The sequence below is a fragment of the Schistocerca gregaria genome, chromosome 2 (genome assembly GCF_023897955.1).
Source record: "Schistocerca gregaria isolate iqSchGreg1 chromosome 2, iqSchGreg1.2, whole genome shotgun sequence".
Taxonomy (NCBI): Eukaryota; Metazoa; Arthropoda; class Insecta; order Orthoptera; family Acrididae; genus Schistocerca; species Schistocerca gregaria.
Genome location: NC_064921.1, coordinates 679,495,245 through 679,523,071, shown reverse-complemented (window position 1 = coordinate 679,523,071; position 27,827 = coordinate 679,495,245). Strand labels below are relative to the sequence as shown.

General features: G+C 42.7%; 1 protein-coding gene across 1 annotated transcript in view; it reads right to left on the bottom strand.

Annotated features, from left to right (window-relative positions):
* Positions 1-3,797: 3,797 nt before the first annotated feature.
* The window catches only part of LOC126334751 (uncharacterized), a 475,549-nt gene continuing 451,519 nt past the window's right edge, over positions 3,798-27,827 (bottom strand). Inside the window, exon 6 of the mRNA XM_049997319.1 lies at positions 3,798-12,150. Within this exon, the coding sequence (XP_049853276.1) occupies positions 11,883-12,150 (268 nt within the window). The 3' untranslated portion in view covers positions 3,798-11,882. The remainder of the gene's footprint in view (positions 12,151-27,827) is intronic.

Genomic DNA, 27,827 nt, shown 5'->3' with positions numbered 1-27,827 from the left:
CTGGCAGGAACATCGTTTCTCTTGAACATAGTGAGTCTCATCCTCAAGTGACGCATTCCAAGAGGAATAAATTGACGAGAGTTAGTGGGACATCTTCGTGTAAGCGCCTTATAATTAACATCTTGACCCCGTGCAGTCTCTACTTCTTTGGCTTTGTGTGATAATTAGATTCAAGGGAAACTGCTGTGACTGCAGACGTTGCTATGGTGATTGCTTTGTTCTTAAAGTACATTTGGTCAGTTAATCTTGTCTTCTGTCTTATTTTTGGTTGGTTGTTGTTGAATCCTCATTTGGTTGTCTTCTTAGGGCTGCGTAGCATCATTGTTATGTGATTCTAACTAACGTAAAAAGGTCGGAAAACACTAGGATAAAGCCTTAGAACTGTCGCCTTCTGAAATTTCAAAGTATAGTCGTTAACCTACCACATTCTTTGTAAAGGAACAGTGTTGACTTTCATCTTAATAATATGAATGTTTATATATGTGTTTGAAGAGAGAGAGATTGATTTTTAATTGAGACTAAGTTGTAACTGGTCCCCAGTTTCTGTTGCTGCCTCCTTAAATGAAAAGCTTCTGCACCAGTTGGTGACGTACTATAATTTGGAGGAAGTTATTGTTCTTTAAGATTTAAAATAAGACTCTATTGGTTATTTGGCCGTATTTCTGATAGCTTTGAGCCCAGGTTTTCGTAGCTTTTCATACCTAAGGGACCACTGTTGTAAGTAAATAAGATCAAACAGCAATCTGCTTTTCGTGAGAACATTCAGTAGCGAGCCGTCTTAAGCAGTTACACTTGCCGCTACATGTGTGTTGAACTGTTGGATCGAAGTACATGGGCGTTACAGTACCCGTTCGAAGACACTGCGTAGTCCAGTGGAGCTCAGCACCATATTGTTATATAAGAACATAATCCAATTACTGTAATTAAGAAATTATGAGAGGTTGTTACGTATTGAATGAAAACTATAGAGAATGCATTTCCTTTCCTGTTTTTTAGTGAACTTTGTACACTTACAATTCTGTCGATTGATAGCCGGCGACGACAATGAAGTTCACTTCCTTTTCCAAATACAAGGCATTTCTATTCTTCACTTCCAGAAAATTTGTATACATAAATGTTTGGCAACTTTTACTCACACTTTTCTCTGTTTTATCACTGAAATAGCAATTTTCATTAAATGTAACAATACGTTCTGAGCGACGGCCTAGCGACACGCCCTCTTTCCACAAGATACAAATTATCAGTCCTCTTTTTTAATAAATAGATTGTCTTTTTTTTTGAGTCCATACTCAAAGATTCACAACTAGTATCGTTGCGGGGATTGTGCGCTAAAGAGTTTCTTGCTGTCCAGCTGCGCTTCACTTGGTATTTACATACATTACTGAGCTTCTCAGAATAAAATTAGGCACAGATTAGTTACGAAAAGGGCAGTGAGGCTCACATAACATTACATGGTTCATTTGATCCTCCTTGCGACTCCAAAAGACGATCTTTTTTTAAATACTTCCAGAAATCCGTAAGTTACGTGAATATAAATTTTTCAACAATAACCGTTTATATTTTGCGAAATAAGTTTATTATTTTCTGTTTTTACCTAGTTCCCAAATAACATTGACCATGATTTTAAATGATTTTTAACTGGGAACTTAGTGTACGGTAGTTGAACCCGTGGCAAAGCGTGGTCAGGCAGTGAAGGGTGAAGAGCTAAGCCTTTGTTTTGACTTTCTGGGCAACTTTAACAGTGTAACGTACAACCCTAATAGTCGCAGCGTCGTCCCCTCCAAATAAATAACTTTTATTGTCTTGCTATGTCGTTTAACATTCAGCAGCCAGTCATCTTAAGCAGTTGCACTTGTCGCAGTGTTGAACTTCTGGATCGAAGTCCATGGGCGTTACAGTACCCGTTCGAAGACATTGGGTAGCCAAGCATTCTTTGAACAGACAATCAGGAACCATGGGACGGGGCACACATGACTGTTTCCCGCATTTTCTCTTGTACTTGCTACAGGTCTTTGTCTCCTGTACTCTGCATCTCTTCCAGGACAGACGGGTTAGGCCACCTACAGCTGCTCTGTTATATTTAGTATGCATGAAGCTGGTATGCCTTCTGCACCTGCCTCTTTCAGAATATGCATCTCTTCCAGGACAGACGTCTTAGGCTACCTACAGCTGCTCTGTTCCATTTAGCTTGCATAAAGCTGTACGTCTTCTGCCCGTGTATCTTTTAAAATATGCCTCTGCCTCAGCTTCTTTCTATTATTCCTCATTCGCCAAGTAATATCGCTGTTACTTTTTAAAACGTTTTAACTGTTGCCACCGATCCCTGTTACTTATGCGACTGTCGTAATGGAATAACTATCTCCACCCTGCAGGGTCTCTCTGTAACCCGAAAATGCAATCACAGCAGACGTTTTCCTCGATTTTATTACTTTCAGTTGCCGTCATAATGCGCCTCTTTTATACCCGCCACATATCCCACACGCGACTCCCGCCGTCCTGTATAATAATTCTATCTCTTTTTCGTGCAGGAACTGGTGAGGGGTTGGTGGGAGGAGGGGGGGGGGGGGGAAGAAGATGGATTTATGTTGAGAGTTGATCCAGCTCTACGGAAATTTGACATGTCTCCAAACAGCACCCTCGCTAGCGCCCTCGGATTTCTTTCCTCGGCAAGTGAGCTGTAATATATTAGTTATTCCTTCTCCAAAGACTCCTAACTCAAATCTTTGGAAAGTAATAGATTAGTTCCCCATTTTAGAGCACTACTAGAAAGGGCGAGGGACGTACTGCATAAATAATTATCGTTTACTTATAGGATAAAAATTTTATTGCTATCATGTTTAGATATAACAGTCAACCCAATACATAGGAGTTTATGTGTAACAGATTATTGTACCTTCATTCTATACATAAAATATTACGCATGCTCTTAGATAATTTAGACCTCAAATAGGATCTTCCATATTTATTATACACAACAAGAACAAAATAAGACTAGTTCCTTAGTTACAATATTATCATGATAAACCGTACACAAAAACAAGCACTTTATTTACTATAATTTAATATCACAGTCACAGGGCGTAGGATATAAAAATAACAGTACTAGGTTCTTCTTTCTGTCGTTACATACAAAAATTTATCATCATTTTGACTTAATTTCCACAAGTGACGACTTCTCTATACTAACTTTTCCATTATGGCTTCATTGACAGGGCAAACGCATCTAAGACCTATAAAATTAATTTCAGCATTAAACAATGTCTCAAAACAGTGAAAAACTCATTATTAATTTACTCTGGATTGAACTGTGGATACCGTAGCTCTATTTGCAAGACAAAACTATTCAGTTCTGAAACGGATTCACTGTCCTTCACAACACAAGAAGTCTTTCTGAGAAAATAATATTTCATTCAGTTTACTGTAAAAACTAGTACAAAAGGTATATGCAGCATCTCCTGGTAAACAGTCCAATTGCTTAACCAGCCTCTATAATTAGCTTTTAAATACTAATGAATTAACTACCGTATCTTTAGACATTATTTACGCCAACGCACTGCGAATGTCATTACAGTACATGAAACAATGTTAGCACACAACCTAGGCGGAATGCCTGGGCTTACATACTTTTGTATTGGACTCTAGCAGAAAAGCGAATCAAGCTTTCCACTGGTAAGCAGAGGGGTGTAAATAAAACTGAGCACGTCACCGCACTACTTCAATGCAAGCAGAAACCAGGTGTTAGGTCACTGTTCAATGAAAAATAATATACTAAACCTTGGATTCAAGTGAACATCTTGAACTAAATTCCATTCATTTTTGTAAATTGTCTCACAAACTGCAGAGAGAGAACAAAAGGCGTTTTTTCTTCTCTCTTGTGTTGATGGAGAAAACATAGACCACGCATGTTTTCTCGAATCAGGGCGCGTGGCTGTGAAATATTAACAGCGGGTAACCACTGGACGATGGTCACTTCCTCCTCTGTATAGTTGCATTTATATTTCTTTTCTTAGTTCTACGTGCGTGTAGCACAAGCTGATTAAGGAGAGACATGAGATAAGGTCACTTACATGGGAATTTTGAAGACGGAGTGGACAAACGTCGACCTGTTTGGTTAGTACAACTTTCCACATAGACTGGCTGCGAGCGTCTGAGGTAGCAAATTGAGCGATGCTGCACTGCTGTAGATTCTTTTCCTCGTGTAAGGTACCTGCGAATCTGCTATGTAAACGAATACCTTTAAAGAGGGTGCGACAGTCAACAACATAACAAGGTCTGTTCCTATCTCGTCCTTTTAGTATATCAGAGCTTGGTGATCCACCAGTTAATAATGTTATGTTGGATCTGACGCGATCATTGGTGGATTTAAAGTGGTGCGATTCCTGCCAGTAATGTTTCTTACACAGGGTGTTTCACATCACAGATTTCTAGGAGTTATGGAAGGTACTTAGTAGATTAAGTTTGTATGAGGGACACTGATCCGGAAGTGTACCATTCGGATATGAAGTAAGTTTGAAGAACGCAACTAATTGCTGACTGCAGTGCTCGACGGACGCGCTGCACTCTCGCGTTTGAAGAGGGCGTCAAGAGAATCCGATGACGAGTACTCGAAACATTGCCCATACCAAGGGCTCCTGTAGAACACACAAGGTCAGAGCTCAATGTCTGCTCTGTGCCTGTACCGTGTAGTGAGAGATTTGAAAGTGATCTGATCTTCAAACTTATTTTATATAGCATTGGTTAAAAACAGCCTTGGTTGCAGTTTTAGTTTGGTTTTCTTTTTCCAACGGCGCGTTCACCTTATTTAGGCATCTTCAGGTTGTCTTTTGTAGATGGACGCGAGAGATCTGCATAACGCGTTCCCGTTCACAGGAGCGAGTAACAGAGGAGTAAGATGGGAGCTCAGGTAGTAAGCATAATATCGAAACTTGCAACCAAGTTTGCATTAACCAATACTGTTAAGCAGTGGTTTGCTGTGTACCACATAGGGAATGGAAGAATTTCTACCTTATTTTATATCCAAACGGTACGTCTCCTGAGAAGAGTTCTTTACCACAACTTTACGTGCTAAGTCCCCTATACAATCACAAGCCTGTGAAACGCCTTGTATTGTATATGTGGCATTAAACGATGCACATGGCGATGACAGCAAAAAAATGCAAAGATGGACGAATACACATGCAAGTAAATGTTACTTTCCACACACTTTCGGGAGACAGTAACGGTACATGATCTTCCCCAACATCTTCCCATGCCAAATATTATTACTTTTACATTGTGAAAGAAAAATCACGCGACCCTGAGGTAATTTTCTACAATATTTATTATTTTACAAACCGGTTTTCATCTTTCACGTCTCATCTGGTACAAAGACAAATATGTGTGACCGTGAAATTTTACTGGGAGCAGACATTTTAAAACAGTACAACTGCAGCGTATCTCATTTGGTTTCATGCATGACAATCGATAGTTTTTGACTAATACAGGAGCAATTATTTCGTTAAAAACGCGATTTAAAATATAAGGTTGGATGAATTATGTGACATTTAATAATGAAGTAAATGACAATTTACAACAATTGTTCTAGTGGAAAATGAACAACATATTGCACAATTTGGTGACTCGTTTCGTGGGGATACACGAACAAGATAACGTTGAATTTAAAATCTTCTGGGTTGTTAGGCCGAATTATATTTCTTCAAACAATCGGCGTTTCTAAACCTTTCTTGGGATCTACTTCCCCAGCACATTCAGCACTGTCAGAGATCAGGGTCCTCTCCTCTTACAAAGCGAAGTTTCCTCGCGCCTGTGCTGGAGAAGTGGGATTATTGGGTTAAAGTGTTGGGCTACCGCCGGCGGGCCAGCGTCATTGGATAGTAAGAGAAGTTTTCCCGTGCTAATGCCGAAAGGCGGTTGTTGGATATAACTTCTGTGGCTGCCATTGGAAGGCCAACGTCACTGGTTAAAACAGAATTTTTCCCGTATGCTGAAGAAGAGTTATTGTTTAAAACTCCTGTTGCTGTTGGTGGTCCCATATCATTGGGTAGAGCATGAGAGGGGAAATGTTTATCAAAAATATTATTGTCTGCAGAGGTGGCTTCCTGGGCGTTGTTTCTATTGCTCGCATGGCGCGTCCGCGTATTCACATCCCTGATGGCGGAGAACCACGATGTCTGAAGACTGTAGCCGTCCTCTCTATTGAAGATACATGTATTTTTCGAAAGTTCAATTGCTTGTAGGACTTTTCTTCTATATATTTTGGTTTCCTTATCCAGCACATGTACTTTATTGTTATCGATGTCAAGGCCACAGTTCTCGCGATGTCCCGCTACCGCCGATTTCATACTTTCTTTCAGCTGCGTGTGGCACTCGTGTCCCTTAATACGTCCTGTAATAGTCCTTCCCATTTCGTCTGTATAAACTTTGCTGCAGCCACACGTGATTTCATAGACGCCCACAGTGTGGAGACAATCGGGTGCAAATACTCTTGTACACAGACTTCATGTGTACACACACATGATCACGTTCATACTTTCAATAATTACAGAAAGACTACCACCACTGACATATACCTTTCAATTCTCAACACCCAGGACCCACCAACATGCTACCCATCATCCAATGATACATCGCCTAATATCCATCGCTAGGAGTGAAGACAACTTCCAAACTGAGTTAAACACAAACAAACAATACCATTAAGTAATGGCTACACTCCTGCCTTAGCAAACTCCATAATGCAGAAAAAACAAAAACAAGAAGTGTTTTCTCTTCAGTACTATCTACTTGACCCAACACCTCAAACCCTTACTAAATGGTGCATCATTCCACATTTACGAACAGCCTCTCTTCAACTGGTCGCAAAGCTTAAATCCAGGAACCACAGAACATTATTTTATGTGCACAAATTTTTTTGCCAAATGGTGAAAAGAGCGCTTCGGCTTTGGAAAAGAATGGTATATACAAAACCACTGATAATCGTGGCAAATTGTATCGAGGCTAGTGTGGTGGGGCAATATCCACACGCTTGAAGGAACACCATGGAAAATGGAGAATTAGGGAAGGAAGAGACTACTGTTACAGACCGCGCGCTTCGAGAAGGCCACAGTTACAAGCTATAACATGAAGTCTTACATAAAATCGACAAAGAAAGGAAGATTAACAACCTGCAATAATGGAAATTAACGAACATATGTCATCTTGTCGATGCATAGTACTAATTATCAGACGTAATTCCGTTACTAGACACTTTTAACTGGAGATACTACAAACAATCTCATTCAGATTTTTAATTTACCCCTTCCACTCAGTTTCCTCATTTTTTCCCTTCATTTCAGTTGCTAGAGTTTCACTTGCAGTGTTAAAAGTATTTTACTTTGTATAATTGCTGTTGCTTCATTTGCACGTTTAATCTCACATGTTATGCTGTACCTGTTTGTAATACTGGAGGTTTTAAGGACGAGATTATCCTATTCAGTCATCCCGTTGGAACATGTCTCTAACTGTTACTATATTTTTCCTCTTAGAGCAATTGTTGTAATTTATCATGTGGTTCAGCATTTAATGTGCCGCATATCTTACCTAACCTAAATAGTTTACATCCCATTTTTACTGAAATAATCCCTCTCGCTTTAATCAAAAATTAACAACTGACATCTTGGGAGCCAACTGAGATATTCTGTAGTTTACTACTATTATGAAATGTTTGATGCCATAAAAATTTCTCGTAGACGCATGTTTATCTTTGTACCTGACGATGATGTAACCGCCAACAATTGGTTTGAAAATAATAAATACTGCAGAATATTACACCAGTCTCTTTCTTTTTTTTTTCATTCAGAACGTATAAAATGTTCTGCCAAGAACCCATGAGACAGTTAACTGATGCAATTACTGCTTTTATATAATATATTTCTTAGCTTACTAATGGGCCTGCTCGTTAATCCTGCCCGTATTTTCTGTATGAGCAGCTTAAGCTTCGCAAAGAAATAAAGATCACGTTTCAAAATTTACAGACCACGCTATATCCGAAACAATGCTGTCTTCTACCTACATACTTTTGTATATACATTAATAAGGTAGTCGTGTCTCTCTCTCTCGGTAGCTTCCGAGAGCTCTTCAGAGCTGTAAAGTTAGTAACTCCTACTTCATGCAAGTTCACAACAGCGCATATCCGCGACTCAACTGCTCTATGAGTATTCAGATTGCAACTTTGAATCACCCTGTTCAAACACTGAAACTCTGTCTCGTTAGCATACATACAGAACAAATGGGACAATTACCTTTAGGTCCTTCTTCCCATATCGTAACCTAGTTTCCTCTACATAACTGGATTTTGCACAGAATATCGAAATCAATATGAAATCCTCGCGAAATAACTCTTTTGATGGGAATTGTGATCACAACCGCCGTCGTCGTCGTCGTCGGTGGAGGTGGTTGTTGTTACTGTTGGCCTACAGAGAGCCTTCTTGTGTTCGTTTCTAGGACAATTTTAGCAGCTCCGCACTGCACCATGACACTAAGAATATATAGTTATCTACATGACATAGCTGTTCCATTTCACACAGCCTCAGTGATCTGTCTTCCGACGTGTGTGTCCAGCTCTTGTCAGTTACTAGCTTTAGGCCTTAAGATAAAGAAATATTATCAAACGTATCTTTGTATTTTTAAATGCATATATTTTAGGCTTTAACGTTGGTGTTATTAACAGCGATTGAAAAGGGTTTACAGTTACCAGTGACAATTTATTTCCACTACGCACTTCAGATGTCCAAACATCTATCGTCGGTTGAATTTAAACACAACAAAAACATGTCGTATTAACTCATATGAATCGACCTGATGAGAGAGGATTCAATTTCTGAAATGCGAAGTGAAAATAAAATAAACTGTGACTACTACCAGAAAAGTAGTTATTTCAGTTACTTAACTCTGCCACTGTACTATGACCTGTCAACAGTAATAATAATGTAAGTTTGATAATATAATAAAAATGTCCTTAACTGAAATTAAAAAACAAACGCTAAAAAGTTAACGCCTGATGTTTGCGATACGAGGTACTGCGTAATGAAAGTCTTTATTGTTCTCTATGATGTTTCTCCGTCCGTGTTCACGTTCGGCACTTCTAGACTAGTAGGGTGGAGTCAACAGGAGTACGTGCAGCTAGTATACGCATACTCTACGGAAATTCTATTCGAGGTGGCTGATAGGAGTAGCCGCATCTATGAAAAGCTAATCAGATCGACCGATTTTAGTTGTTTTTTGGTAGTTGCCAGCGTTAGGTTAGCAGGTGACACAGTGTTTAGGCCACCTACGTCTGCGAAAGGAGAAGCGCCCGCAGAGTCTTGCTGACTGAATAATTTGGGTGACTGGGAAAGAAAAACTCTTATTCAATGAGATGCTGTACGTAGTGGACACTGTTCTTTGCTGGCTGAAATTGGTAGCGACTGGAAAACATTACATATCAGTCTGTTTACATCGATTTCTATTGATTCAGTTACTCTGTCACGTCGCCCAGGGTCTTCTTACAGACGGTGTGTGGTATCTGTCAAGTGAAAGGCGGCCATCTTTAATCGCAGTAGTGACGGCAATACCGCTGGAAAGGCCAACGCCTTGATATGCGTGGGAAAGTCGAATTTTTTTTCGTGTTCGTGCAGCAACTATTGCAAATGTAGAGCAGGAAGCGTACGCTGTAGTTGTCGAGGTGCTCGCTCAGCAAACACTGCAGGTGAGTGGTATGCGAGTTGCAGTCCTCGGGCAGCAGGGGGTCACTGTTACAGAAGTCCTTAAGAGTAACTGCCTAAAGGGCATTTCCAGATACACTACGAAGTAATCGGATTCATTCTCAAATCTTTTCCGTTGTTGAGATTTCTGCCTTGATCAAAACATGATTTCTCGATTTTCTCTGTTCATTCATACAAGAAAGATCCCAGTGATGAGCAGCAAGGACACCTGTCCCTTCTCCCTGACCCTACAAAAATGCTTTCTGAAACCGAACCCGAATCCTGTCCCACCAAACAACATGGGCAGATAAATTCACTATGTTCGAAGAAAAAAAAATTAATGAATACTAATAGTTAGTGTAGCTAGAGGCATCTGCCAAGCAATTTCAAAACTATATTGTCGTTCAGAACAAAACGAAAACGAACTGTTGTTGCCACCCCTCCTCCCTAGGCTCAGATGCTAAGTATGCCCCTGCATCCTTCGATGATATTTCAACATCCTTCATTTTACTTAACGGTATATTTTGTTACGGCATCGAAGATTTTCAGGGTGGCATCTTTGTGTCAAATCTTGTTGCTGTTTACACAGCATCAGATCAGATTTAAAAGTACGAACAATGAAAAACCATCTCTTACGTCGGCCCCTCAAACGGATTAGGTGGTGGAAGGAGGAGCTTAGCGCCGCATTACTGATTTTCGGTATTTGTGCATGGAAATCCCATCCTCGGGCCTACGTCACCGCCAACAGAAGTTAGAACTGTAAGCGACATCACAAAACCAGCCACAAACTTCAGCTCCACTGTAAAAAAAAAGACAGCGCTCCCAGCGTACAGTCATCCGCTGACGAGAAAGATTGTGTTTACATTCGAAGCCTCAATTTTTATTATGGAAAAACAAGCCGTCCTAGTTGCAGGGTTTTTTATTATTTCCCAATGATGTGTTTCATCTCCGGCGTGGCTGACATTTGGTAGCGCTGAGTACGTGGGCTACTGCGCATGAAATACCCCAGCAAGAAAATCCCCAAGCCTTAAAAACACTACGTGGTGTCCTTATTAAGGCATGTGGCCTACTCCAACGCAAACAAAATGCGACAAGGTCTACAGTAAAGTTTTACGTTATAGAAACACCGGCGGTGTAGAGCATCTTCTGGTTGCTCGCATCACACTGGATGTGAACTGGTTTTAAGCAAATATGATGTGTGCGACCAAAATGTGAACTGCACCTCCGGCATATTTGTGATGTAAAGTTTTAATGTAGGCCTGACGTCTTTCGGTAGACTGCACCACAACCCGTTATAAGGACGTCGTGCAGTGTTTTTAAGGCTTGGACATTTACCTGCTGGGATATTTTTTGCGTGGTATCCCACCCATAGCTACCAAATAACAGCCAATCTGTAGATGCATAAATAAAGGTGAAAATCGTCATTGGGAAATAATTTAAAAAAATTAACACTGTAACCAAAACTGCTTGTTTCTTCAAATAGACATACTGGCTGCTGTACCAACTCCGTTATGAACTGGAAAAGGCTCCAGTTTTAATTCAGATTTCACATGGACTATTGTTAATATTGCCTTGTTCCTGTTTGTCTTCTTCAGTACAGTAACAAAAGAAACAGAACGGAACAGAATGGTGGAGACATGTCGATGTATGTTATTCTTTAGTTTTTCCAAGCATATTAGTTGACCGTAAAGTTGACGGATGTACTTTTCGGTCAGTGTTTGTACGCATCCTCTGCCAAATACGTAAGTGTGAACTGCGGAGTAATTATCTGGATGTGAACAAAACGCTCTCTTAAGTAAAATACAGAGATCCTCACTGAGTACGGTGCAATACCACAGAAATGTGTATAGGTATGGAAAGAAAAACAAATGATGTCTTTCGCTCAAAGCAGAATTCTCAAGATATATTTACTGTTCGAGAAAACAAATTCTGTAAGCTTTCCGGAAAAAAATCGCTTTTAGTATTTATTCTTCTTCCGTGCACGCTAAATTACGTGGGCTAAGAGAAAAAGGAGGCGTAGCAAACGGGAACAAGTACTTCGCACACGAGCGGAAAATGGTACAATAGGGAACCAGTGGTAGCGTGAATATGGTGGCAAAGCAAAGTGGAGAGGGATGAGCGGCAGCAGCAGCAGCAGCGGCAGCGGCGGACGGCAGAAGAAGCTCAGTCGAGGAAGAGCAGGTCCTCCATGGAGAAGCTGGCGGCGGGCCCCCCGGCAGAGGCGGCGGCGGTGCGGGGGCTGCCGCTGTGGGCGGAGGGGGCGGCGGAGGCGGCGCGGTCGCGGCCCAGCGAGTGCAGGCTGAGCAGCGAGCCGGGCGCATCCAGCTCCACGGGCAGCGAGTCCACGTACTGCTGCACGCTGCTGTACGAGCAGCTGCGGTCGCCCGCGCGCTCGCCGCCACCCTTCACCACCACCGGCGGCGGGCTGCCCCTGCAACACACGCACCACCGCGCTACAGAGCGCACATACACCTCCTCTTTTCATCGGCCTACTTACACTACTGGTCATTAAAATTGCTACACCACGAAGATGACGTGCTACAAACGCGAAATTTAATCGACAGGAAGAAGATGCTGTGATATGCAAATCATTAGCTTTTCAGAGCATTCACACAAGGTTGGCATCGATGGCGACACCTACAATGTGCTGACATGATGAAAGTTTCCAACCGATTCCTCATACACATACAGCAGTTGACCGCTGTTGCCTGGTGAAACGTTGTTGTTATGCCTCGTGTAAGGAGGAGAAATGTGTACCATCACGTTTCCGACTTTGATTGTAGCCTATCGGCATTGCGGTTTATCGTATCGCGACATTCCTGCTCGCGTTGGTTGAGATCCAATGAGTGTTAGCATAATATGGAATCGGTGGGTTCAGGAGGGTAACACGGAACACCGTGCTGAATCCCAACGGCCTCGCATCACTAGCGGTCGAGAAGACAGGCTTCTTATCCGCATGGCTGTAACGAATCGTGCAGCCACGTCTCGATCCCTGAGTCAACAGAAGCAGACGTTTGCAAGACGACAACCATCTGCACGAACAGTTCGACGACGTTTGCAGCAGCATGGACTATCAGGTCGGAGACCGTGGCTGCGGTTACCCTTGACGCTGCATCAGAGACAGGAGCGCCTGCGATGGTGTACTCAACGACGAACCTGGGTGAACGAATGGCAAAACGTCATTTTTTCGGATGAATCCAGGTTCTGTTTACAGCATCGTGATGGTCGCATCCGTGTTTGGCGACATCGCGGTGAACGCACATTGAAAGCGTGTATTCGTCATCGTCATGCTGGCGTATCACCCGGCGTGATGGTATGTAGTGCCATTGGTTACACGTCTCTATCACCTCTTCTGCGCATTGACGGCACTTTGAACAGTGGACGTTACATTTCAGATGTGTTACAACCCGTGGCTCTGCCCTTCATTCGATACCTGCGAAGGCCTACATTTCAGCAGGATAATGAACGACCGCATTTTGCAGGTTTGTACGGGTCTTTCTGCATACAGAAAATGCTCGACTGCTGCCCTGGTCAGCACATTCTCCATATCGCTTACCAATTGAAAACGTCTGGTCAATGGTGGCCGAGCAACTGGCTCGTCACAATACGCCAGTCACTACTCTTGATGAACTGTGGTATTGTGTTGAAGCTGCATGGGCAGCTGTACCTGTACACGCCATCCAAACTCTGTTTGACTCTATGCCCAGGCTTATCAAGGCCGTTATTACGGCCAGACGTGGTTGTTTTGGGTACTGATTTCTCAGGATCTATGCACCCAAATTTCGTGAAAATGTAATCACATATCAGTTCTAGTGTAATGTATTTGTCCAATGAATACCCGTTTATCAACTGCATTTCTTCTTAGTGTAGCAATTTTAATGGCCAGTAATGTACAAAAAAACACCAAATATTTTGAAACTTCGCTCAAAGATTATGTTGTAATCGGGGATCATAACGCTGTCTGAGAACTAAAAATTGTCAGTGCTGAAGAATGAAAACTGAGGTTGGAAAACTCTTTCTCCCATCTTAATTTGTCCGGTTTCGATGGCTAGAAGCAAATAAAGGCATGTTATATACATAAGGGCAGCTGATCAGATACTTTCTATTTTTATTGCAAACTATGAATTAATTCAAATGGTTCAAATGGCTCTGAGCACTATGGGACTCAACTGCTGTGGTCATCAGTCCCCTAGAACTTAGAACTACTTAAAACTATCTAACCTAAGGACATCACACACATCCATGCCCGAGGCAGGATTCGAACCTGCGACCGTAGCAGTCGCACGGTTCCGGACTGCGCGCCTAGAACCGCGAGACCACCGCGGCCGGCTACGAATTAATTGTTGTTAAGTTTTTAATTTACTTCTATTACTATAACTTCCGTCCTCTTATTATTTCAACAAATGGCAGACATGTTCAATCTTTCAAAGTAAATGAACCATTGCTACGTTTCTTTGTAAAATACTTCCAGATTAGGTTTGGTACCATTTTGATACACAACGGATGTCTGGTGAAGACCGTGAGAATCTAACACTTAGACTACAAGGGACACATCTTGCACAGTGCTTGTACTCGCCTACCATCTAATAGCACACGCCACATGGTAACAATTACATTATTGTCAGAGCAATGCTCTACCAATTCTTATGCCTTGTGCTTATCACTCCTTTCTATCAGCATGTATATATTGCCTTACCCATTTCCTATAAAAATGCAATATTTCAAAGCAATGCAAAATTTTACAAGTGCCAGGGTTCGACAGTTGCTGTCGATGGAAATCTCAGTGCAGAAATCTCCAACCGCCACAGCAGCGCGTGGCTCAAATGGCGTTCCGTTACTGGAGTACTATGCGACAAGAAAATTCCAAACAGGCTTAATTCAAAAGTATACCGATCGGCAATCCGTCCAGTTGCACTGTATGTGGCTGAATGCTGACCTTCAACAAAGGAAGTAGAGCAAAGACTTGCTGTCATGGAGACGACAATGCATACGTGGACATTGGGACTAACATTGCATGATGTCACAAATAATGAAGTTCGCAGGCTATACGGTGTTGCACGACTAGCAGACAAAATGAGAGAAAGCCGCCTACGTTGGTATGGGCATGTCCTTATAGCAGAAGAGACAACAGAGGCAAAGACTAGTTTCAAAAACTAACTTAAGCATTAGTTTCATGCAATATTTTGTGTAATGTAATATCTTGTACAGACATCTTTCATTAACCTGACACGTTCCACATCATTACGAAGTGTCGTATTCATGATCTATGGAACAAGTATTAATCTAATCTAATCTAATCTAATCGACAGTCGCAGGTTCGAATCCTGCCTTGGGCATGGATGTGTGTGATGTCCTTGGGTTAGTTAGGTTTCAGTAGTTCTAAGTTCTAGGGGACTGATGACCTCAGAAGTTAAATCCCATAGTGTTCAGGGGCTTTTGAACCATTTGAAAACAAAATCTCGTTCTATAACTGAAAAACATTATTTACATTTCAAGAATTAATCTCATATAGAAGCGATTATAGTAATGTTTGTTTTAGTCAAGTTTAAAGATTATTTTTCAACCAATTAATGAAAAATTAAATTATATCCAGAAACAGGAGAGATGGTATAGTTTGTTCATAACTATCGGGCATTGCCTCATAACTACAGCTTTTTTTACATATGTGATCAGTGTCTTCCTTGATTCTCCTAAAAACCTGAAGCGTCGAACGTCTAGAAACTGAGTGATGGCGTTAAAAGGTCAGGTAGCCTACGGCACATTTTTGTTCTACATCATTATCCTCCTGTCTGTTACTTAAGGGAGTGGCCTGGGTGGCCGAACGGTTCTTGGTGCTACAGTCGGGAACCGCGCGACCGCTACGGTCACAGGTTCGAATCCTGCCTCGGGTATGGATGTGTGTGATGTCCTTAGGTTAGTTAGGTTTAAGTAGTTCTAAGTTCTAGGGGACTGATGACCTCAGAAGTTAAGTCCCATAGTGTTCAGAGCCATTTGAACCATGTTGTTACTTAATAATAATCAATATTTATAGCAAAATTGGAACTGTCAATGATTAATTCACACTTTTTTCGAAAATCGTTGATTTGTAAAGTGAAACAGACGGCGGTTGCACTAAAAATAAGGAAAACAATACAAATTTTTCGTGCTTGAAAACTAAATTTCCTCCTCAAAAATGATAAAATTATACAGAAAACATTTCTTCAATACTTCGTCGAACTTATATAAAAAATTTCTCTGTTATTCATAAACAACTTTCGCATGTATATGGATAATAACAGGAAACTGTCTTTGATCATGATGAAGAACGCTCTATTGAGTACAAAACAACAAGAATTAAATATACATGCTTTTATATATGTGCACGTAAACTGTACCTGCATCAAAAGTAATTGCTTTGCTTACACAGAAGCACAGAAGTTACACGAATAGCTATTTTTATTACTTGTAAAACGCAATTCGTATTCTGTAAAGATATAAAATGTGGAATCGCTACTACAACGGATTTGCAGTTCTAATAATGTACAAAACAAACAAGCAAGCAAACAAACAAAAAATCAAAAAGAAGTTGTCAACTCGTAGTCACTCTCTTACACACTCATTTAGGTTTCTTTCTGTACCGATACTACTGGTAAACCTCCATTTAGTACGCCATTTACCAAAACTACCGAACCATGGTTATAGGAGAGCACAGCTCCACGTAGCCCTAAGTTTCTACGGCCTGACAACATATCTGGCATAATGGTAATTTAGTTTACAGACCAGTGCATAGTGTTAGGATTAAAATTCAGAGAATAACGTTAGTTAGATGAATATAATCACTTTCATGCAGCTTACATTACATCAAAAAAGTCCTCAGAAGGGCATGAATGTCATGTTTTCTATATCTGACTGGTCTGGTACCGCGCGCCGCAGAATTTGAATCCACGCCAAACGTCATGGACGTCGAAGACCCATAAGCGCCTGCCTCGCGCTCAGCCAGAAAACTTTCTGGTGACTTTTTTAACTGTCCCCCATGAATGTCTCCATGTCAGTGTATTTTTACCCCAATTTTTTCCCCTTACTCTGTTTTATGTTCCCCTTTTTTATCTCCTTATGTATGTATGTCACTCGGCTGAAGAGCGGCGGATTGTGCCGCTGACAGCCCTCCCCTGCCGATATGGGACAGAGGAATAAAATCACAATAAAGAAAAAAAAAGCTCAGCCAGCCAGTCTAATCTTGCGTACTTCGGTTTACACCTCGCTTTGCGCTAGACAGCTTACATCCTTGTTCTGTGTACGAGTGGATGTGTTTGTTTCTTTGTGACTCCGTTGTTCGATCTTGTTGTATTCGTTCTGTCCTTTGTTGATGGTGTCCGTCCTCTCCGGTCGTGTTGCTGTTTGCGGGTCCCGCCGCGCTTTCCGTCGTTGCTACCCTGTGACCGTCCTGGATGCAGTTACAACATTTTGCTGATGAGGATGGGATGGAGGCGAAGTTGGTCTGTCTGCTGGAGCAACAGCAGCAGCTCATGCAGCAGCGGCAACTACAGTTAGACATCTTACAAAAGTCGCCGCAGTTGCTAACGGACAAAGTCGATGCCCGGGACGCGTTTCCACACCAGCTTCAGAGTCCACGGGTGACCGATGCTTTCCCGCTTCCACATTTCATGGCTTTTCAAGTCACGAACGACTCCTTGCAGCGGTCGTTGTTTTTGTCGTGGGCCTCTCCGGACACGTTCTTTCTTCTCCACAAGTTGGCACACTTGTCGGATCCTGTGGCTCTCTCTTTCCAGGGGGTCCGCCTTTTGCTGACAAACTATTATTCCCAACGCTACCATGTAGTCGCCTCTGAGCTGGAGTTCGACCAGTACCATAAACAGGCTGGTCAATCGTATCGTTCCCTGGTCACGGACTTGCAGGGTCTCAGCCGTCGATGCGATTTTACGTTCGCCAATCAGCAGTGTAAGGCTTCGTATGCGGACTCCCTGATCCTGGATGTGGTGGTTCAGCTGGCTCCCGACCCTGAGGTCCGTACTGCGGCGTTGAAACCCGACAAACCCTCCTTGGAAAAGATTCTCCGCCTTGCCCACTCGTTTGAAATTGCTCAAGCGGCTAACGAGCGTGTTATGCCGCGACCACAGGTGGCGGCTGTTGTGGCGTCACGTCGGGCTCCGCCCTCGCGACGCCGACGTGGCCCGGCCTACAGGGGCCGCCAGTGCCGTCGGAACTCCTCGTACTTCGACGTCTCTATGGCCTCGGCGCCTTCGGTCGCCCCTCGGTGCCGGTCGCGCGGCCCACTTCCATCTGCAGACTACCCGTTCTATCCTCAAACATTTTGGATACGGCTGTAAACTCTTTGTGGAACCTGTCGTGTATCAAAGGTTTCGCAATAAACTCAACGCCGATTGTTTCTTCATACCGTGGAGCATCTGATGTAATCAAATGTGCACCATTGTATCCACTAGCTGTATTTTAAGTTCAGCAAGATCACTCGCCCATACATTTTATTAAATGAGTTATGCCCTGGTTCTCTGAGTAGACTCATACAGGGTTGTTAGAAGGGTATGAAAAGGCGCCAGGTTTAATCTCCACGTAACTTATTTCAAATTCGGTAATTCTTTGACGGAGAATCTAAATTGACGAGCATAATGGTGAACGTAATCACGTCGTTTACCAGATTTGATGGGCTGTTTTAAATAAGTAATTTAGCCGTTGTAGTCCGTGTCTAAATTCATTACCGTTTTGGCCTACTTACACCTTAATTATGTTTTAGTTTTCATGCTACTGCTTTGCGTATCAGAGATACAACGATAACGGTTCATTGTAAACGAGTCAGTTAATAGCTGCGCCACTTAAGAAATTTCGTCGGTCGCGCACGTTATGCAAACAGTCATTAATATTAACAATTGAATCGACATTTCAGTAGGCGAACAAGAACTACAGAAAATGTAGGTAGCTTTCTCTACTACTTCAATTCTTTATACTACACATTTATTCATAAATCGCATGAGGAAAAAACTTGCATCGGTAACATCTCAACCGGCCGGAGTGGCCGTGTGGTTCTAGGCGCTACAGTCTGCGACGCTACGGTCTCAGGTTCGAATCCTGCCTCGGGCATGGATGTGTGTGATGTCTTTAGGTTAGTTAGGTTTAAGTAGTTCTAAGTTCTAGGGGACTGATGACCTCAGATGGTAAGTCCCATAGTGCTCAGAGCCATTTGGACCATTTGGTAACATCTCAATAAAAATTTTGTTTCAGGTATCAGAAGTGGTGTAATGTTATTTACTCGCATTATCTGTCTTGTGCTGCTGTTCCAGTCTCTTCATATCTACCACAAATAATGCGTAAGGACCTCTGGACTGTGATAATGGTATTTTAAACTTTTTGTGCTCGAAAAATTGTTCACTATACACTTATTTTTGGAATGTTAATTTTAGTGATTCTGATTCCTGAGAACATATACTGCAACCTCCTTCTAGCTGAAGTATACATAGCCTCCTTTCCTAGGTTGTTCCTAGTGGAACATATTCATTAAAATCTTTGTACGTTTATTGCTGTCGAACAACCCCTAATAACTCTACAATTCTCATTATTCCAGTGTCTCCTACTCCGGTTTGCCTATGGTCTACATACGTTCCCATACATGCTAGCCTCTAGACACACACTTTCAGAAACTTCTGTTTCATTCTTGAATCAAAATTTGATAGCATTCTAGTTTCTTTGTTTGGCTAGTAAAGTGGACGCGTAAACAAGTACAGTAGTGGCTTGTGCTGACTTCATTAATAACCAGAGAAGATTCATTCAGTCATTGAGTCGCTAATAATAACCTAAGGTTGCATGCTACGGCATTGCTTAGGAACGCTTGTCATACCCGTCACACATGCCGCTATTGTTAATTTTTGTGTAGTCGACTCCTAGAAGTCTTACTCGTCTTTATATTTAATTTCACTTAGTAAATCAAAATTAAGCTGTTCAACCTCTTTCTTCACAGAATTTTATGGCTGGAGACTTTGTTCGTTCTAATTTTCCACGCACCAGTTTTCAGGCCGTTAGTTTTTCCTAAGCAATCACTAAGTTGCATTCCGCAGGAAACTTTTACCAAGCAGAAGTTTATCATGAGGCTGCTTAAGGTGATCGCCTATTCTTTAGACACTCTTGATTTTTGTCTGTGACGCTGTATTTTCCGCTGTTTTCTGCTAATACCTCTACTTTTCAGTACACTCCTAGAAATTGAAATAAGAACACCGTGAATTCATTGTCCCAGAAAGGGGAAACTTTATTGACACATTCCTGGGGTCAGATACATCACATGATCACACTGACAGACCCACAGGCACATAGACACAGGCAACAGAGCATGCACAATGTCGGCACTAGTAAAGTGTATATCCACCTTTCGCAGCAATGCAGGCTGCTATTCTCCCATGGAGACGATCGTAGAGATGCTGGATGTAGTCCTGTGGAACGGCTTGCCATGCCATTTCCACCTGGCGCCTCAGTTGGACCAGCGTTCGTGCTGGACGTGCAGACCGCGTGAGACGACGCTTCATCCAGTCCCAAACATACCCAATGGGGGACAGATCCGGAGATCTTGCTGGCCAGGGTAGTTGACTTACACCTTCTAGAGCACATTGGGTGGCACGGGATACATGCGGACGTGCATTGTCCTGTTGGAACAGCAAGTTCCCTTGCCGGTCTAGGAATGGTAGAACGATGGGTTCGATGACGGTTTGGATGTACCGTGCACTATTCAGTGTCCCCTCGACGATCACCAGAGGTGTACGGCCAGTGTAGGAGATCGCTCCCCACACCATGATGCCGGGTGTTGGCCCTGTGTGCCTCGGTAGTATGCAGTCCTGATTGTGGCGCTCACCTGCACGGCGCCAAACACGCATACGACCATCATTGGCACCAAGGCAGAAGCGACTCTCATCGCTGAAGACGACACGTCTCCATTCCTCCCTCCATTCACGCCTGTCGCGACACCACTGGAGGCGGGCTGCAAGATGTTGGGGCGTGAGCGGAAGACGGCCTAACGGTGTGCGGGACCGTAGCCCAGCTTCATGGAGACGGTTGCGAATGGTCCTCGCCGATACCCCAGGAGCAACAGTATCCCTAATTTGCTGGGAAGTGGCGGTGCGGTCCCCTACGGCACTGCGTAGGATCCTACGGTCTTGGCGTGCATTCGTGCGTCGCTGCGGTCCGGTCCCAGGTCTACGGGCACGTGCACCTTCCGCCGACCACTGGCGACAACATCGATGTATTGTAAAGACCTCACGCCCCACGCGTTGAACAATTCGGCGGTACGTCCACCCGGCCTCCCGCATGCTCACTATACGCCCTCGCTCAAAGTCCGTCAACTGCACATACGGTTGTCGTCCACGCTGTCGCGGCATGCTACCAGTGTTAAAGACTGCGATGGAGCTCCGTATGCCACGGCAAACTGGCTGACACTGACGGCGGCGGTGCACAAATGCTGCGTAGCTAGCGCCATTCGACGGCCAACAGCGCGGTTCCTGGTGTGTCCGCTGTGCCGTGCGTGTGATCATTGCTTGTACAGCCCTCTCGCAGTGTCCGGAGCAAGTATGGTGGGTCTGACACACCGGTGTCAATGTGTTCTTTTTTCCATTTCCAGGAGTGTATAACGCAAGGACAAGAGGAGACCTCAAAATGCCTCCACTCTCCACACTCCCACTAGAGAATACTCAAATGTGGGTAATCCCGCGCATAGCGGATGTCTTCTTCGCTTCTTATTCAGTGCAGTGCTTGAACAGCGGCTGGCAGTCAGATTACCTCGAGTTACGGGACTATTTCAGTTTCTGTTGACTTGCGCATCTACCTTGTGACACGATTTTATGCAGTGCTGTGATGTCGAAGTCGCACATTGCTATTGTCGGCCAAGTGCACTGCGATGTATTTGTATTTAAGTAAACTGTTAGTCATTAGCTATGTGATACACTGTACCGCTACTGTTACATATCTACTGCCGACAGAGTAGCCCTCCTCGCAAACACGTTACGATAACGGCCCCAAATCAACATTACGACCAATGCGTGACAGCGATCACCCTCAAGAGCCATCACGCTCGAATCGTGCAAACCAGACAGTAATATGAGGCAGTTTATTGGCGAGATATCTGATGGTATCCTGCGAGTCATTATCGTATAAACAACGCGTTATCTCTCTGCTTGTCAATATGCTTATAGCACCGATTTGTAGCGACAGTCAATGTCCTTTGGCAACAGGGGAAGAGCATGTGTCCCAACTGGACATAGGAAATTACTGCTTAAACAAATATCTATATGAATAACTGAGTGACCAATCGATAACTTCCCGGGAGCAAAACAACGTTACAAGTGCGTAGGATTTCAAGGCCGGTGTCAATCTGAATGAAATGTCTTTTAACACCTAAATGGATTTTGGCCTAACAAAACAACGATGTTTCTATGATTTACATCAATTACGTATTCGGTAGAACTGACTGTTTTGCTCAATGTTCTTTGTTCTAGATAGCAAGTACGCGAGCTAGCTGTTTGCTTGCAAACCAAACAGTTGCTTTAACGAGTTATAAAATAATGTTTGTTCGCTGAAGCTGTCTGGCACAGAGTTGCAGCTGTGTACAAAATACTATCGAATGATACTTAGGACGTTTGACTGTGGTTGTTCCTATGACGTTATACTGATTTTTACTTTTTCATGAACACTTACAAAGAGTTGTAGATAGAATATACGTGTAAAACACCCACATCAAAAACTACGGCCTGCTATTGAAATGACATCTCGCAACAGAAAAATGTACGTAAATTTTAGATTATGCAATACAGAATATAAGACGTACCACTTCCTTTCTTTGTCATTGCCAACTGATTTCAAATTTCGTTCATGACCCCTCTGTCTCCGAGTTTCAGTATTCAGCTCTTAATCGCTGTCTTTTACAATAGTCATATGTTATTTATTTATTGCTGCTAACAAATTAAAGGTGTAGTCTCATTACGTATTGCAGGTCGTATAACATAAAATGTAATTGTAGAGATATTAAAGTATGTCTTCATACAATCGTTACTCGGAGTTGAATAAAATTTCTACAGCTAAAATAATTCATCCTAAGCACACACTTCCTAATCCCTTAAAACTAAATATCATTATTATATCACGTTTAGTAGATGCGCCATTTTATATAGGAATTCTGAATTAGTATTCCTGCAACGACAGGGCGTCATGTACTCAGAATCTATATTCAACGATTCACGAAGAACTAAGTACAACTACACACTATAACCATATGCTATATTATTTCAATCAGATTACTAATGGTCTACTGTGTCCACTTCATATTATCGAGTCCTCTGGAAGAGTTTCTGAGAATAATTTTTTCCTCGCTATGAGCGGCTTATCAGGAAAGTTTTCCTGGCACAACACTGCCGCCTCTACGCCCTCAGAGCGGCGCTGTGGTAGAATCCAACGCAGCGTCCCCACCGCACTCAACAGGATTCACTTCATTTCTCCTCCAACGTCACGGGAGAGCTAGGCAACGGATTGGTCCCATAGACTCACAGAAATTGTCTTTTGTCCCTGACGTTCCGTAGAATCTCGACTACTCGAATCGTCTTGATCTTGACATAACTCCTAGTTATGTTTCTCAATATGCGGAAGTTAAAACTTCCTGGACCCTAATTATTAATGAACTGCTTTGACTCCAACTGACACCATTTCCTTGCTCAAGACATCGTATGCTTTGACATTCATCTAGTTTACCTTTAGATATACACTACTGGCCATTAAAATTGCTACACCAAGAAGAAATACAGATGATAAACAGGCATTCATTGAACAAATATATTATACTATAAGTGACATGTGATTACATTTTCACGCAGTTTGGGTGCACAGATCCTGAGAAATCAGTACCCAGAACAACCACCTCTGGGTGTATAGCTCCTGAGAAATCAGTACCCAGAACTACCAACTCTGGCCGTAATAACGGCCTTGATACGCCTGGGCATTGAGTCAAACTGGGCTTGGATGGCGTGTACAGGTACAGCTGCCCATGCAGCTTCAACACGATACCACAGTTCTTCAAGAGTAGTGACTGACGTATTGTGACGAAACAGTTGCTGGTTGGTTGTTTTGAGGAAGGAGACCAGACAGCGAGGTCATCGGTCTCATCGGATTAGGGAAGGATGGGGAAGGACCTCGGCCGTGCCCTTTGAAAGGAACCGTCTCGGCATTTGCCTGGAGAGATTTAGGGAAATCACGGAAAACCTAAATCAGGATGGCAGGACGCGGGATTGAACGGACGAGACAGTTGCTCGGCCACCATTGACCAGACGTTTTCAGTTTGTGAGAGATCTGGAGAATGTGCTGGGCAGGGCAGCAGGTTAACTTTTCTGTACCCAGAAAGGCCCGTACAGGACCTCCAACATGCGGTCGTTCATTATACTTATAAAATGTAGGGTTTCGCAGGTATATAATGAAGGGTAGAGCCACGGGTTGTAACACATCTGAAATGTAACGTCCACTGTTCAAAGTGTCGTCAATGCGAACAATAGGTGACCGAGACGTGTAACCAATGGCACCCCATACCATCACGCCGGATGATAAGCCAGTATGGTGATGACGAATACACGCTTCCAATGTGCGTTCACCACGATGTCGCCAAACAGTGATGCGATCATCATGATGCTGTAAACAAAACCTGGATTCATCCGAAAAAATAACGTTTTGCCATTCGCGCATCCAGGTTCGTCGTTGGGTACACCATCGCAGGCGCTCCTGTCTGTGATGCAGCGTCAGGGGTAACCGCAGCCATGGTCTCCAAGCTGATAGTCCATGCTGCTGCAAACGTCATTGAACTGTTCGTGCAGATGGTTGTTGACTTGCTAACGTCCCCATCTGTTGAATCAGGGATCGAGACGTTGCTGCATGATCCGTTACAGCTATGCGGATAATATGCCTGTCTTCTCGACTGCTAGTGATACTAGGTTGTTGGGATCGAGCACGACGTTCCGTATTACCCTCCTGAACCCAACGACTCCATATTGTGCTAAAAGTCTTTGGATCTCCAGCAAAGCGAGCAGCAGTGTCGCGATACGATAAACCACAATCGCGGTAGGCTACAATGCGACCTTTATCAAAGTCGAAAACGTGATGGTACGCATTTCTCCTCCTTACACGAGGCATCACAACAACGTTTCACCAGGCAACGCCGATCAACTGCTGTTTGTGTATGATAAATCGGTTGGAAACTTTCCTCATGTCAGCACGTTGTAGGTGTCGCCAAAGGCGCCAACCTTGAGTGAATGTTCTGAAAAGCTAGTCATTTGCATATCACAGCATCTTCTTCCTGTCGGGTAAATTTAGCGTCTGTAGCACGTCGTCTTCGTGGTGTAGCAATTTTAATTGTCAGTAGTGTATTATTCGCTAGAATAGCAAGTAACCGCCAAATTTCTTCATTACTGGCTATGGCACAAACACTACTTGATCTTATGCACACGGCCTCAATGTATTGATCACATTTAAATAAAATATGTTCAGGTACCCAACCAATCCCCAGTTGCACGCCTGTGTCCTAACTTTTTTAATTCTACATAAATACACATGATATGAATATTCCTATGGAAGGTTGAAAACTTTCACGAACGCTCGGTAAAAATCCACGCACCCGCCGTGGCGTACTTTCTATGTTCCACTCAAGTTCCCATTCAGCAAGAATCCATTCATTTAATTGTTTGTGGGTGATGTACTGACCAGAGTTACTAAATAGCGCTCTTTCCTGTGTTAGCCGAAGAGAGCATTACAAACCCATGTTGAACTCTTACTAACAGTCTGTTCTCTCATTCGAGTGGAGCGGGGTTCAAATCCATTTCTGACCGTCCAGGTTTAAGTTTCCCGTAGGGTTCCTAAATCTCTTTAGGCGAAGACTATCCATTCTTTCATATTTCTATCTATTTCTGTCAATTTTTTTCTATTTCGTCTGCTATCCTCGTCTCGCGATTCCTCACTATTCTCCATTCCAGTCATCTTTCTCCCCAGATTTAATTCCTTCTGCATCGCTGCCTTACATTTCTGTTATTTGTCATTACTCACATTCGACAAACATTCAATGAGCAATTTACTTAGCTGTGTTAATTAGACCGGTATCTCAGAAATATTATATATTCATTAGGATATGAACATCATTTAATGCTCACACACTACAATGCTAACTTCGTAAAGATGTCTGTTTGGATATAAAACTGAAAGTCTTAATGCCGCCAGATAAAATCAATACACAAGTGAAAAATCTGTCAATTTCACGATAATGTATGTAAGTATGCACGTATGTTCCATTTCTCCTCCTAAACTACTGGATCGATTTCAACCAAATTTGATACATATATCACTTGCAGTCTGCAAAGGTACACTGTGACGGAACAACGACCTACATTCCATAGGGGTGGGGATAAGAAAGGGGTGACACTGAAGCATAGCTCTGGAACACCTAGAGCAAATTCAACCTTTTTGTTAGGCATATGACATTTCTACAAAAATCCTGTAGGAGGAAGATTCCCCAATACCGCCAGGAACAGGGGTCTGGCTGAGAAGAGGTGAAGTAAAAAGGTTCGAAAACGACCTGTTTTGTTTATTTCCCGTAATACGCTAAAAAGTATGAAGTGCAGTTTGTCTCTTATTTGTGCTGTTCAGTTTTCAACAAGATCGCAAGAATGACCACTAAAGTGAGACAATAATTTTGCGAACGTGTTTCGTGACCTTAAATCAGCCCACACGGTTGATAAATTTAACAGTCTCTCAGGAGTCGTGTGATGTAAAACAGCACAGAAACAGATTCACATCTGTGCAATTTATGTCACTTATGCTTATGTTCAACACCTCCTCCTAAGCCTGTGAATTGGTTCCAACTGAACTTGATACACATATTACTATGTCTGGAAAGAAATACTGTGAGGTAAAAATCAACAACCTCACGTGGCGAGAGTGGGGAGGGGAGGGGGGGGGTAGTAGGGGCGAGGGTTATAATGTGTTGATGCACTGTGAATTAGAGACACAGCACAAGTTCGATAAAAGGTTGGGTGAAAAGTGAATGAGCAAGTTGGCCGCATTATTTGCACAGGAACTATACAAGTATCTTTCGTTTGCGGTTAAGAGAACACAGAGGCTAAAAACTGGTGCCTGAACAGGTACTTGAACCTCCGTCCACCAGAGTGAAGGTCCAGTAACGTCGGCGCGTAGTTTTTAGGGAGAAAAAGAAATATGTTTCAGTTGTGCAGGTATCTTGTGTACGCCTGAGAGTAACGAAGGTGTTCGAATTGAATTACACACTTTGAGGTGATGAAGGAATTAAATCCTCGAGACACACGTATTGTCTTTGTAACTTCGCCATAGAGTGTTATGAAAAGTGGTGTGGTCGTAAATTTTAACTAACTTCTTGTTAAAGTTAGACATAGCAGATTCCCATCTTAGCAGCCATGTCAAAAGCCATAATCTCTGCTTATGAGCACATTAACAGAATACCCCTTATTGCGTAAAAGATAATTACATATTGACACTGAACCGTGAAGGTGGACTGTGTAATAACATTGGCTTTGTTTGTTAGTGTCCTCTGAAGTACCCTTGCACACCGTTTCGGTTTCTTGCACATGTGGTCACTGAAAACATGGTTTCCACTGGACGGAGCCGCTTCGTATTCTCTTAACGCGCTACAAACTATGGAAATTATTTGACAATTTTTTAGAAGGAACGAAATTTCAGATAGGCGGTTACATTCCATTTAAACATTCCAGGTCTCAATGCTTGCCACTTCTGTCCGTGATAACAATGTAACAGCAACATGTACAGCAAACATCCTGCACTGAAAAATGAGGAATGACCCCGAAATAGTGGCTTTTATCGGAACATGATATAGCAAGCTTTTCATAATTCGATAAACACTTAATCAGAATAGGTGCGCCGAAATGAAACACATCCAATCAGTGAATACGACAGCGTTGAAATGAGTGGAAAATTGTCTTTAAACCGTTCTCTTTTGTGGGACACTGAGCAGGCAGTCGCTGCTCAGTAAACACGAGAAAATCAGAAACGATAAGTGCTGAAATGTGCAAAAAATGAAAATGAGCGAGAGACAGTGACATTACG